At 46.1% G+C, this 13,844-nt stretch overlaps 1 protein-coding gene across 1 annotated transcript in view; it reads left to right on the top strand.

Moving 5' to 3' along the window:
• The window catches only part of LOC144155085 (MAM and LDL-receptor class A domain-containing protein 2-like), a 139,104-nt gene that overhangs the window by 56,191 nt on the left and 69,069 nt on the right, over positions 1-13,844 (top strand). The window contains exons 18-23 of the mRNA XM_077686329.1: positions 468-751; positions 1,927-2,029; positions 2,120-2,239; positions 9,193-9,455; positions 11,253-11,484; positions 11,875-12,015. Coding sequence (XP_077542455.1) covers positions 468-751; positions 1,927-2,029; positions 2,120-2,239; positions 9,193-9,455; positions 11,253-11,484; positions 11,875-12,015 — 1,143 coding nt within the window. The remainder of the gene's footprint in view (positions 1-467; positions 752-1,926; positions 2,030-2,119; positions 2,240-9,192; positions 9,456-11,252; positions 11,485-11,874; positions 12,016-13,844) is intronic.

Here is a 13,844-nt window from a genome sequence, read left to right as displayed (position 1 = left end):
TGAATTTTTTTAAGCTGAACCATAACATACATCTTCTGCAATTAAATATACCGTAATAATCTCGAAAACGCAGTAGCAGCACGAGCACAAGGCATCAAAAAGGGCTTGTTTATGTCGATAGAGCGTGCACACGTACAAAAAAGGAGGAAGCAAATTCTTCGTACGTCACGACGTCTTTTTTTGTTGCTATATTATTGTCATAGCTATTATTACCCTTTTTCGGACGCTTCCAGTTACCTCCTCTTTAATTTTCATTAAAAACTTCTGATAATTGGCGTAGTTATCGGGGCTCTTTAATTTCGTAATTTAATAATTTCGTTCGTTTTATTTTGTGCGTGTGCATCAAAAAGCTAAAATATTGCGCCTTAGCTAACATAAGTTGCATCTTATCGAGGGACAAGTTCATTCCTCGCAAGGAAAATCGTTTAACGCTGTCGTTTCCGACGCCTGTGTGTCTCTCGGTGCAGACGACTTCGTGTACGCCAGCTGCCACAGCACGAGTAACGCGTCGTCCACGTCGCTCATATCCCCCGGCGTGCCGCAGCAGCCGACGCCCGTGTGTCTCCGCTTCGCCTACCATATGTTCGGGCCTGGAAGCCGCGAGCTTCAACTGGTGCTACGCACCCCGCGGCAGGCCAGCCCCGCAGATCGGAATGCAAACAGAGTGCTGTTCGCCGCACGCGGGCGCACCGTGGCTGACCGTTGGTACGACGTCGCTCGCACCGTCAGCGTCACGTCGCCTTCCACTGCGGTGAGTGTATCTTCCCGAGTTGTCTTAAAAATCCCAGGTCGGGTACTCATGAGCGCAGTATAAAAATACCAGCGTGATTTCTGGAGGAAACTGCATACTGGATACCGAAACTTCCACCACTGGATTGCCCGTGCCGAAACCTTGTACTTTCCTGCATCGAACACGTTTGCTATCGAGCTCCCATCGACGTCCTGCGAATAACAGCAGTATATGTATAGTTTACCACGAATAATTTGCTTTCAGCGTGTTTCTACGGTACATTGTACATCTGGCGATACACACGAACACGCACACTTAAATTTATATATTTTTTTTGGACAAAGTAGCGGCCCCAGTTCAGTGCCAACGTTTCGGCAAGAAGACTTGCCTTTGTCCGGGCACATCATGGCCTGTCCCCACGGCCCTGACGAAAACTTTGTGTCGAGCTTGTGTATCTCTCAAATATGACAATCTGATATGTTGGGTTTTCTTATGAAAACGCGTGTATGAGCGCGTTTTGTCTTAACATAAACAATCTCGGCCTACTATGTGAAAGGAAGTGTTGAAAGGCCGGTTGCCTGTTTCAGCTCACCGCCACCATAGCTACATGTATTAAATTGCTTCCAGACGATAAAAGACTCAGCCTTTAGGGCAGACCTTTCGGCAAACGCATATGCACCGTCCAACTTGCCACTCAAGCAGGCGTAATTTAGCGGCTTCTTTGTTCATAACTTTAACAGGGATCCAACAACAACGCCCGTAACCAGGCAGAGTAGTCTGGTTTCTCCTTGAGTACATTAATTTCGTTCAAGCCTTCGTGATTCCTGATTCAACAGTACAACTTCATTTTGACGAGAATGGCGTTGGGCCCCTGTTGGCATTCATAATGAAGTTAATAAGTACGCAAAAAAGGACGGGTACACGAAGGCACACACAACTCTGTCAGGCATTGCGCTGTGTGTCTGTCTTCATCTTGGTGGCCCTCGTGTACGCATTGACGTAACATGGAACATCATTATCCAAGCACTGGCGAGCGTTAGAACACACTAGAAACTTTTGACAAGGACTACAGTACCTAGGCCACGATATGCGCCATTGTCTGGCGTATGCGCACGAATAAGTCTAGGCAAGAACAGTTGTGATCTCTTTCACGGTCACCTCTTGACACAGACGCGGTTCTTGTCATTCCTGCGCAGCTCGTGTTTTCTGTGCCCAGCGGAAAGTGCAAGCAAGGAGACATCTTTCTCAGTAACATCCACGTTACTCCTGGCGCTTGCAATGAGGCAAACGACGGTCGAGGTTCGTGTGGACAACATCGTTTCCTGCATGCACAACTGATTAGAGGCCGATGCGGTTTTTTTTATTGTTTTCCTCATTAAACCTTAACAGGCCTGTGCGACTTCGAGCAGGACATATGCAACTGGGAGAACAACGGCTGGAGTCACGTTTTTACGGGCATGAACGGCGACATGGCAAATGCTAGCCGCCACTCTGGGCCCTCTAACTCACGTAAGTGACATTCAGGCACTGTCGTTTGGAACTGCAGTGTGTTACATAGATGCTCATTCCGTTTAAGCCCTTACAGGCTGTGCGTATGAGTGTACATGCCTGATATGACTGTTTAATTTATTTATTGCTGCCTTTAGGGCACAGATTCATTACATGATGCTACTCATAGGATTCGGTTCGGGTTATGTGAGTTAAATACACGTGATGAGCCTAATAATGTGGTTGAATATACGAGAAAATAACATGCATCCGCATCGCTCAAGGTTCACTGAAAAACAATCCTGAGGCTCAGTTTCACCACAATGCGTTGGAGTGACCAATACGTGCCGCCAAAAATTCGAATTCGGCGAATGACAGCAATGGGCGCACAAATGTACTCAAAATGTGATCTGCGCTGGGCATTGCGAAATGCAGAATGTCATGCTCATTAGGCGATCCTACAGCGCAGACGGAACTTTTAAGTCAAATCGCAGGCTCGGCGTCTTCGTTTGGCAAAATTTCATTGTTGGCTGCATGGATTAGTAAACTGAGAAAATTGTGGTGAAGTTGAACTGCGGGATTGTCTTAGAGTGTACCAGATTTTGCACCACGATGCTATAGCCTTAATGTCGTTTTGTAGTTCGATGAAGTGTTCAGGGCTATAAATGAAGTTCCACACGACGCAAGCGTTTGCGAAATTCTGCAAGTTTTCTTCTTACGTCAGATGGTCGTTGGCTTGACTAGATTAAAATAACAGAGGTGATAGTGGTGCGCCCGGGGGGACACCTGCAGTTGGGTTTTTTACGGGCAAGTAACGGCCGTTAATGGACGTGTATTGCGCGCGCTGTTTTAAAACATGGTCGACCCACTTCGACAGCGTAAAGGGAACGCCAAGAGTCGATAAATTAACAAGTAGCCGATTATGCGGGAGACGCTCGAAGGCCTTAGTTAAATCTTAGATGCTTTATAAAGGTGATTGCCAATGTGCTCTAAAATTCCGTGGGTGTATTCAGCCTGCTGAGGTTCCCAGGACAGAAGTTTCCAAAAACCATGCTTGTGGGAGCAGTCGAAGTCAAGAAATTCAAGATTAGCCATTAAATTATTGGATATAATGTGTTCTAATAGTTTGTATGGAGTGCTGATTAGTAAAATTGGGCGATTATTAGGTGGCCTTGATAGGCCATCTGATATAAAGATGGGAATAATCTGGGCTTTCTTTTCAGTCGGGAAGAACGCTACCACTTGGAAGAGATCCTTAAAATAGCAAGAATAATATAGTAATACTTGATAGGGAAATGATATTATTTAATAGGATGCTACTCTTTTTGTCACATTCGGCAGATGTTACTTCAGGCTCCTAAATAAGACTGCCATGCTGTCAGGGTTAACAAAAATATCAGGCGTATTCTGGTTGACGATAACTCAGGTGAACAGTGCCGAAGTTGTTGGTATTCAAAAACACCCATGAAAAATAGTTACCGAGGACTTCAGTAAACCACATTGTTGGGCAAGTGGGTGCTTACTTGTTATAAAAATTAGAGTGCCATGAACACAACTACTCAGAAGAAGCCCGTCACGATAAGCGCTCATTTTCAACACTCTCAACTTATTGAAAGCATCGACACGTATCAACAAGCGTGCATCGCAGGGGACATGCGCAGTTGGACCCACAGACGAACAATGCGAATGGGCACATTTAAAGCCAGGCTTCTGAAAAGGCTGTTATTTGCAGGGCTGACGCACCTTTCTCCATCTCAACTGGCTAGTCGTCAATGCTCGAGAGCTGGAGTTGCGTGTGTCGGCACCTCGGGGACAGAATTTGGAAGGATTCTGTAAGGTTATTCTGGAGTATTATAAAAAGTATCGGATAAAAATTACGTTTAGAAACCCTAGTACATTCGTCGCAATTAAGCGATACAGATTTTATGCCCAGGCGTTATTAACAAGCCTTGCTATATACTGCAATATTTTTTTATTAAGCAAACGTTTTAATCGTTTGTTACGTTTGTTAAGCTTGGTTACTTTCATCTGTCCTGGCAAGCATTGTAGGAATGTGAACATATTTAAGCTCAACATTGTGTTTTTATATAATGTCCAATTGACATTTACAGAACGAAGCGAGTGCGACTGCGGAAGTCCTCGCAAAATAGTGCAAATTCAAGGTTAAAAGCTTCGAAGTTGGGTTTTTGTAATCAGTGACTAGCTTTTTTGCAGGTGGTAGCTAACTATTCACCGTGCAGGAGGCTACGATGACTGACACCAGGTAGTGCAGTCACGTTTTTTTTTTATTATTTCGTCTGAACGGTATGCGAGTAAAAGATTAGGTTTTTTATCACTCTTAGTAAGGGATGTTATTACTTGCGTTATGTTAACGTCTAGTGCTAGTTTGTAGTACTGTTTCGTCTTTTGTGAGGGACTGAAATTAAATGCAGCTTGATGCTTGGAAAACTGTAACCTCCGAAAAGGAAAAAAATGGGGGCATTGAGTAGATGCTTGTGCATCGACGTGTTTTTGGTTGTCGCTTTACAATACCTGGTAAATCGACCTATTGACCTTCTTTACCGCCGACAACTGTAACTTCTTCAAATTTCAGTTCGCTGGCGCTAATTTACCAGAGATGAATAAAAAACTATTTATTGAAACAATGCCAAATTAAAGCATAATGCGTTCTGTGTAAAATCATCATAGATTCTGCGTGAATGCAGTGGCAGTCTTTGACCAAGTTGTCACCTCGCCATTTAACACCTAACGTCTTGAGATTGCTCTATGCGGTAATTAACGACAATTTCGATGTGCACCGGCACTCATTGATTTATTGTAGGGTTTTACGGGCCGGCGCTACAGAGGCGATGAGGCGCGCCGTAGTGGAAAGCTCCGGATATATTTTGATCACCTGGGGATTTTTAACGTGCGAGGAAATCTTGAACACACGGGCGTTTTCTCTTTTCTCCTCAGTGAGCACCCGAACCCGTGCGTTTATCATTGAGGAGAGGGCTGAGAACATGCCCGCACTCTTGCGGACCTAAAGCTTTATTCCGCGTCATATGAGAATATGGCAATCAATTCAAAGCAGAATCAATCAGGCTTAAGAATAGTTAACACGGCCCATGTCTCTGCATCAGGAAGCAGATACGAGTGCTGTCTGTGGCAGAAATTTTGTTTCTTAGGTAGTTTTGCGTAGTAGTTTACATATGCAGTGGGGCGAAGTTTTCTAAAGCGTATGTTTCCTCACCGGGTGCTTACTGGACCTTTTTATGAAGTCTGACTCCATAAATCAGGTTTCCTTCAATTAAATTTCTTATTTAGAAAAACGAGGCTTCTGACCTTTACTGTTTACTTCTCGTTAAATCTTTTGTTTTTTTTGTTCTTTATTTCTCCTGTTTTTAAAGCATTAAACTATTTTCTAAGTTCTTAAGCATTTCCATCTTGTTCAGCTGTGGGAATTTACTTCTCTCTTTGTGTGACCTGCTATGTTTACATATGAAGTTGCATGCGAAGAGGCGAAATGATAATAAACCGTTTAAAAGAACGTAACGCATATAAATAATAGCGTAGTTCATACTGCAAGCGGCCATTTGAGGCTGTCGGCACTTAAATACGCGGGTTTTTATTCTCCCATACTTGTATTTTTTTGCGTGCAGCAGTACCGTAATGTACTAAGCAAACTGACATTGTGTTGTCACCACGATGCATGAAGCTGTTTCATGTCACACTGAATCTCCTTTTTATGGACTCAATGCTCAAATACCTTAAAGGGGCTCTGAAAGGCGTTTTGTGCACACTAAATGAACAAGCGCAATCGTTAGATTGGGTCGTCAACGTCATCTGTGCCAAGTATTACTCTTTTACGCGCAGCGGAAAGCTCACACTTTTGTTGCAAAGTTGGTCGCTTTTTTTTCACCCTTCCCTTCGTGTTTTTGGACGCTGCCATCTTCACATGTCTACATCATCTATTCCTAGATGTTCGTCATGAGCTAGACATCCTGCTATTGGGCGGCTTTTTCACGCACTTCCGGCAACGAGATGAGTCGTCTGCTCAGCGGCGGCTCGCCGGCTGATCTGCCAGCGGAGTGCCGGAGTGCTTGGACATTTTACGACAAACGAAACAAGTGTAAACAAACGCTTAACCGTTCGTATTGAATGCAACACGGCCATAACACGACATGGATATTATCTTACCTGAGTACGTTCCATAAAGAAAGCGTTGAAGCCCCGTGGCACTTCTTTCGTGCAATCGCAGAGAACGGCCTGAACCGAATGCCCGGGTTTGACGCACATATTTTATTCAACTTCAAAACAATCTAGAGATGCGTTTCGAACAAACACAACGTCACAACATGCGTTGCAAGTCTGAACCGCGATTGACAGACGATGGGTTGCCTCCTCCTGCACGTCGTAAATTCGGCACTCACCTTGCGCGCGCTTTGCGGGGACAAACAGCAAGTCACTTAACTCTCGCGCACAAGCCGAGATGGCTTTGAGCCACGCACACTGCACATACCCCATGCGAGGCTGAGTCGTACGTCGCTCGAGAAAGATAATCCAGACCATGGGAAGCACTATCCACCCGCAGAAGCACAACGTCGCATTTCATCGCGAAACAAAGGCGTCCCCAACACACACACCATCGCCTCCTGTAATGCCAAACGCATCTCGAACTTCCCAATGGGAGTGAGTGGTACGCCTGCAGTGCCCACATGTCGCGAGGTGGGGCCCCGAGCTGAACCGGGATCACGGAACCGTAACGGACTTCTAGAGTGGTTTGTGCCTTGTTGCCAAGCCAACCGATGTTTGAGATTGTCAAATAAATGGCGCTCGCTCCAGCGCTAGAAAGCTCAGAGCCGCGGCGGAGCATATTTTGCCAACGTTGCCGCTCTCCACCACGCGTCGCCCCAAGCTGATTGAAGCGTTTTGTGCACGGGTCCTGTATCGGTTTACAATGTCTTTTTTACATGCCGCCGGCAGGAATTACCACCACCGCAAAATAAGACCCGGCACCAGCGGGGCCACATCTGATACGGCGCTTTTTGGATAAACAGTGCGCGGTGCATCAAAGAGAACGAGCGCACGATCCTCCCCGTGCGGCTGCGAGTTCGCCGCCGATTGCAACTGCAGCAACGTACACCGCGAAAGGGCAAGGCCAGGCCGCCGCACACATGGGGCCAGATTTTTCGTTCACTTTTCCAGCCTTGGGCGGAGTGCGGGATTCATGGGGTCAACAAAGCTGCCCGTAGCAGACGGCAGTATGAGCAGCGCAATAGCGGAAGTACGTCACCGCTGAGGAGCGCAGCATCATGGGAGGGAAGGCTCGCGCACCGTCAGCAGCGGAGAGTAAGTTGAAAGGAGGAGGAAACGCGGCGCAACGATAATGCACGGTTTTTTATTTACGATTTCTCAGCTAATACTCATCGCTTTAACAACATTCTTGCGGGAGGAAGTGGCTAATACATTGCTTTATTTGGTTACATGTACATCCATGCATCGGCGGAAGGTATTTCCGGACCCCTTTAAATCTCAGGGCCGCGCTTACCGACTTTTACTCATAATGACACTCTGCTTGCGTCAAGCGGCCGTCGAAACTGCGATACTTATTAGTAGAGGCCGGATTTTAGGCCCCCAAAAAACGCGTTTTAGGCGCCAAAATATGTATGCAAGACAACGTTTTAGGCCTCCAAACTCGTAAATATAAGCACCCTAAATTTTTATACAAGTGCAAATAATTTCAAATGAAGACATCCACGACGTGTATTTTCGACAGAAAAATAAAAAATGGTACTATTTATGATGGCACAAAGCGCCAACAGTTGAACACAGCCATAGCCATTCAGCTGTCCCATGAAACTGTGGGACTAATGGCTATCTATTGGCTTACTTCAGCAAGCGCACTCACTGCTCACATTCATGTTTAATGGCCACCGTCGCTTGGTTGAGCGTCGCATGTAGTGAAACAGGCATGAAAGAGAATACTTGAGAGGTGGGAATACTGCTCTAAAAAAGCGCTACTTTATGTCTACCTGAGGCAATTTAATGACAGCACAACAGAAACAAACGCAAATAATAAACGCAAGAGAGACGACAATTTATAAAGCAATTAACAAGCTCTGAGGGCAGCTTGGCACAGCTCTGGCAATTTTCTCATGTACAATGATATTATCGGAATTATTCAGGCCAAACGTCCCACACTCCCATATACACTCTTACACATTTGAAGAGTATTTTTCAGAAGGTGTTTGACAGCCGAAGAGATTTTTGAAGCGTAAAAGCATGTTTTAGAACCCTTCGGCAATTTGATTTGCATATATCTTCGCCGTTGGCTCTCCAAATATAGGAATGTCCTGCTAACAAAGGCATGTTCGATGCTCAACCATTGCGTTGAAAACTGAGTTGGATTTGAGTATACTTTTAGAAACGAGGATGCGGCTGCACATGTTCGAAGAAATCTGGTTGGAGAGCACGCAAAGCTTAGTCTATAGGAATCGCCGTGGTAACCACAATCTGCAAAATTTTTATTTAAAATTGTGCCTCTTGTCACTGAAAATGAGCATCCCATACCACTGCTGCTAGCGGTTGTTTCCCGCGAGTTGGTTCCAAACCAGAGCACTGTAGGTTGAACACCGTAGAGTTCCAAGCACTCAATGGTTCCCTTGTGACAAGAATAATGATCTCAAACTGCACTCGAAGGCGAATCTTGAGGTTAAATAGCGTTCATATAGGCGCCCATTTTGAAAATAGGCACTTATAGGCATTGAGGCACTAACGCCAAAGTATGCATTTGTAGGCACTATAAAAACGCCATAAAAGCCCCTCTTAACCTTTAATTCATGCTCATATAGCAAAATGAGGCGATAGGAGCTCACGGAACAAAATAGGCATTTGCCTAAAATTCGTTCTCTATTTATGATTGAACTAGCTGTAAGCTTTTCTTCCATGGACGACCACAGCTGCAGCCGGGTAATGAGTGTCCTTACTTGCAGTCGGCTACTTGCAGCTGGCCTGGTTCAGGGGCGCCGCTAACCGGGCCTTCCTCAGCAGCCCGCTCTGGTCGGGCAATCACCGGCCGCGCACTATCGAGCTGTGGTACTACGCGAAGCTCACGGCGAACTGCAGCCTTGAAGTCCACCTGGAGGACAAAAATGGATCTGTGCTGACTCGAGTCTGGACGCTGCCCCACGCTGCCCCAGTGCGGACGTGGTCGCTGGCTCGAGCGGAAATTACACTTCAGGCCACCGACTTCAGGGTAACAAGGGCAAAAACGCATGTGGGTTGAATAGGCTGCATGATAAGCGAAAGGCGGTCACCTCACCAGAGCTATTGCAACCTAACAACCAGGCTCACCCTATCTTTACACCGAAAGCTTGGCGAGGCCTCGTTGGCTTTGAGAAGCAGACTGGTGAATTGGTGCCTTGGAGTCCTGAGAGTTAGCTCAACTTTTTTTTTTTTTTCAATCGCCGTAAGTCTGCATCATTCTCGTATTCTCGTGCTGCTCACCTCCCCCCCCCCCCCCCCCCCTACCCGCTTTGCGGTGGTATACTTGATAAGGTGTGGTCGCTTTTGCTTTCTCGACTTGACTGACTTGTCCCGCTTCCTCAAGAACAGAATACATTTGCGCCTCTATCAAGCTGGAACCGCAGCTTTTAGCTCCAGCCCCCTCCTCCCAAATGAAAATAAACAATTAAAAAAGGAAGAACTAATTTAGCTGAACTCCCATTTTTTCATCTACCTTTTGCCAATCAGGAAGTAAGCAGTACTGATGATTATTTTTCTGTCACGAGCTATGCACCAAGCTTACGCAGATTGAATGTCTTACCTCAATACGACGATCAGTCATTTTCCAAAACTTCTGATGAAAAACAAAAATGAGCAAAACAGTCGGGAGGTTGGATGCCAACTTATTTCCCGAAGTTTTTTATTGGCTTTTTTACTCCTTTTCCTCAGTTCCCGTTCTCCCTCCTATGTCTTTCGTGGTTTACCCCAAATCCTACCGAACAAAATCCTGTGTAAGCCATCTCCCCAGTGCTTTGCCACAAGGACATTCAGAAGGCACATATATATATATATTTTTTGGCGTCACGGGGCTGCAAAAAATGGCAGCACAATCGGGCACGTCTTACAACAACGCTTATGCAGGAGGACGTTGTTTTAAGTCCTCTGTTTTGGTCACGCGAAAAAAAAAATGTCCGCGTATCTGTTCCTTTCGTTGCAAATGTCGACGAAAGACGATAGTCGACTGGCGCCCCTGCCAAGTAAATGCCTCCCTTCTCTTTCCCGCTCACCTCTCATGCTGTTCCTCCTACGTCTCGTTTCTCCCGAGATAACACGCTAGAGGTTTGCTCAAGTCAATTTAAATTTACCGCGTTCCACTGCTCTAGGTCGGGTGCCTTGATGCCAGCGCTGCCCTACGGCAGAGACGTGCGTGAATCGAGGTACCCTACTCCAACGTTTATGAAACCACTTTGGCCTACTCCACGAGCGTTCCAAGCAGAACGTGGAACCAATCTAGTGGAACCTATCGCTACTGTTGCCGTTTGATTTCTTAAAATCGTACAGCAGGCGACGGATTGAATTTTGTTTGCAGTTTATGTAGTATTTCATTTGCTATCGCAAATACCAAGCCTCCATAATTTTTTTAAATAAAGAAACACTGTAAATATTACTTATGTATTGATTTTCTGCCTTATATTTGCGTAATGCCTTGTTCTTGTTCAACAATGTTGACAAGTATGAACACTGCCACCGGACTTGCACGTTCATATTTGACTGTGGGCATATAAAACTATTGCGCAGCTTCTGTTTCACTTTTCGCCGGGTGGCTGAATCGAGTCACAAACAGACAGACATACAGACAGGCCAAAATTTCTGCGCTTAAGTAGCCCAAGGAAGGCTATCGTCTTTAAAATGCGAAGAAATCGACTTTTTTTTGTCTTGCAGCAGCGACAAAGTTTGACTAGTCCCAATTATCACTGCTCGTTGAATTGCTCCCCACGAGGGAGAACAGCAAGTTAACATGTTCGCCCGTGTCTTCTCTCGTTTGCAGGTAGTGATTAAAGGCACGCTCAACCCCCGTTCTAACAACGGCACAGTGATTGGAGTGGACAACGTGCGGCTCGACCTTGCTCGTCCTTCACACGTTGCCGACTGCAATTTCGATCAAGATCTCTGCGGATACGTCAGCAGCTTCGACTCCAGCTTCAGATGGCTCGTGGGTAGCGCTCGTGTGTTTAGGAGCCAGCCAGGATCCCAAGTCTCGCACGCACTATTCCCCTCAGGTGACGCAGCTAGATGCTGTCATGTGGCCATTTACTGTCGATACTATTTTGTTAATCCATTCCATTTATGCAACGGTGTGTGACGAATTGTAATCGTGTTGGAATGACACCAGGTACTCATTTTTGCAATTTTTGATTACCATTCATAAAAACGAGAAAACTGACAACAAAGTAGCACTGTTAACAAAAGTTAGCTCATGACCAAAATCAACTCATAGTCCTTGGTAGCCTTTGTCAAATGTCTAAGCGAAATATTTGTTCGGAGAAGCATATTCGAAACGTTAAAGAGGAAAGCATACCTGCTTATTGTATACTAGGTGTGTTTGAAGTTAGTTTTATTGTTTCGTTTTTGGTCTACTAAAGCAGCTCTTTGCCATTTCGTCTTTCTAGGAGCGGGAGGTTCTGGCAGGTTCGCCTATGCAGACGCTACATTGGCCCCAACGGCACCATCGACGATTACTCTCCGCAGTGCAATTTTTGATAGCAATGGAAACGCAACATTGTTCATGCGCTACTTCAGGAACGGCACGGGTGAGCATACACCAAAGAAAAAAAGGTTAAAAAAGCATAGGTTCTATCTCGCACGGGGAATTATTTGCGAGTTTTTTGCTTGTTTTGTTAAATTTCTCGGAGCCAACAAAAGTAACAAAAAAGTAACGTCAAGCAGGGTCTCTCTTCTTTATTAAAGAAACTAAAATGTGCCACTTGTGCTAAACAAAAAAATCTTTCGGGGTACACGGTCGTTTAATAACGTGTGGACATGGGGCTAAATTTATAGCACCCATGCTAAAAATGACCCCGAATTATGACAGAAACACATCCTTTCTTCACGCATTCTAAAGGGGAAAAGCACAGCACAAAGTTATGGCAGTCATAATCGGTGATCCTGACTGATTTCAAGAGTGTACACATGTACTGATTAGTGAATTGGTTCATCTTCGTAAGTGCAAGCAGCGCGAAAGAGCGACTAAGGAAATTTATGTTCGTTTGCTCCCCCCGTCCCATCTTTCGCTCTACCTGCGCTTACGAACATGTCTGGTTTCGTCTCACCAAGTAAACATGCGAATGAAATCTCTAGTAACAGAAACCACACCAAAGCAGTTCTCATATAATGGAAGCTGATCTGATTGTTCCTACTGCTTTGACGATGCAGTTGACAGTGCAGTAAGACTTGACCCCCTGGTGGTAGCAACAGTGGCTCGTTCTTGCAGAGAAAGAGAAACAGCAAAGCAGGGGAGAAAAGGGAAGCAAATAAACAAAAAAATATGGCTGGCTGCGGCTTAGCTCAGCTTCTAAATATGCAAAGGGAAAGCTTTGCTTAGCCTGGTTAAGTTCTTGGTTTCACTTGGTTAACCTTTAATTTAGCTTTAATTATTATACTATTAGTACAAAGCCTGCCTTTTTCTATGGTTGTGGTCGCGCTTCCGGCGCTTGCCGAGCCGGACGGCTCGCCGGGCGATATCCGCGGGTTGGTCAGACGCCGCTTGCCGACGATGGCTCAGAGCCTCCAGCTACCGCGCCACGCTCAGGGAAGATGGTCAAACTCGCTCTCATCCATGGCCAAGGTCGCATGCACGCGGCGAGTCCCGTGGTCAGGCGCGAACCAGCTGCAGAGAACGCATGCGCAAATCCGTCAGCGGCGGCGGCGAACGCGGCCGTCGGCGGAGCTCGGCCCGGCGAGTCACGTGATGCGTTGCCAAGGGTACGGCGCAGCTGCGGTCAAATGAAGGTCAATTTCCCTGCGACGGCGAAGCCGCTCGACGAGATTATTAAAGCTTTGCTTTAAAAGAAGGGTTTGAGCGTTAGTAGTGTGTTCAGGTCAACTGCTGAATTTGGCATGAAAATAGACTGACTGGCAGGTACATCTTTGAGGGTCGGCCATCTTGTGTGCCGTGCATCAGCAATTCCGTGTACCCACCGTCGGCCATTTTGCGTGCCATGAAGCCTCATTTTCCGACATCGTTAACTAATGGCATTATTATTGCTGCGGGGACAGAACCTCGTGTTTAAAAGCAGCCACTATGGTCTCTATTTCCGGAAGGCGGTGTCGGTTAGTCTAACTTTCTAGTTTTGTCTAGGGGGATGGAGCTGATGCACGTACAGAGGAGCCGTGCTCCCTCCTATCTTCTTGACTCCAAAGGGCTTCGGCGGTTCAGATCACGGTGACCGAGCAGTATGAAACACCGGGACGTTCGTTTTTCCCGCGGACGGGACTCGTGAATCAGCCTTGAGTGCACGGCGTGAGACGCGACTGCTAGCGGCAACCAGATTTCCTCGAGGCTCTGTGGAAGTGTGCGAAAAGCGTTAAAGGGACAATGCAACACGTACCATCGACTACTAGGAAGGTATTTCTGGGTAAA

The sequence above is a fragment of the Haemaphysalis longicornis genome, unplaced genomic scaffold (genome assembly GCF_048455015.1).
Source record: "Haemaphysalis longicornis isolate Haplotype H1 unplaced genomic scaffold, Haemaphysalis longicornis Haplotype H1 scaffold_1, whole genome shotgun sequence".
NCBI classification, from domain to species: domain Eukaryota; kingdom Metazoa; phylum Arthropoda; class Arachnida; order Ixodida; family Ixodidae; genus Haemaphysalis; species Haemaphysalis longicornis.
Note: the sequence above shows the minus strand (reverse complement) of the source record. Positions and strands in the feature narration are given on the sequence as shown.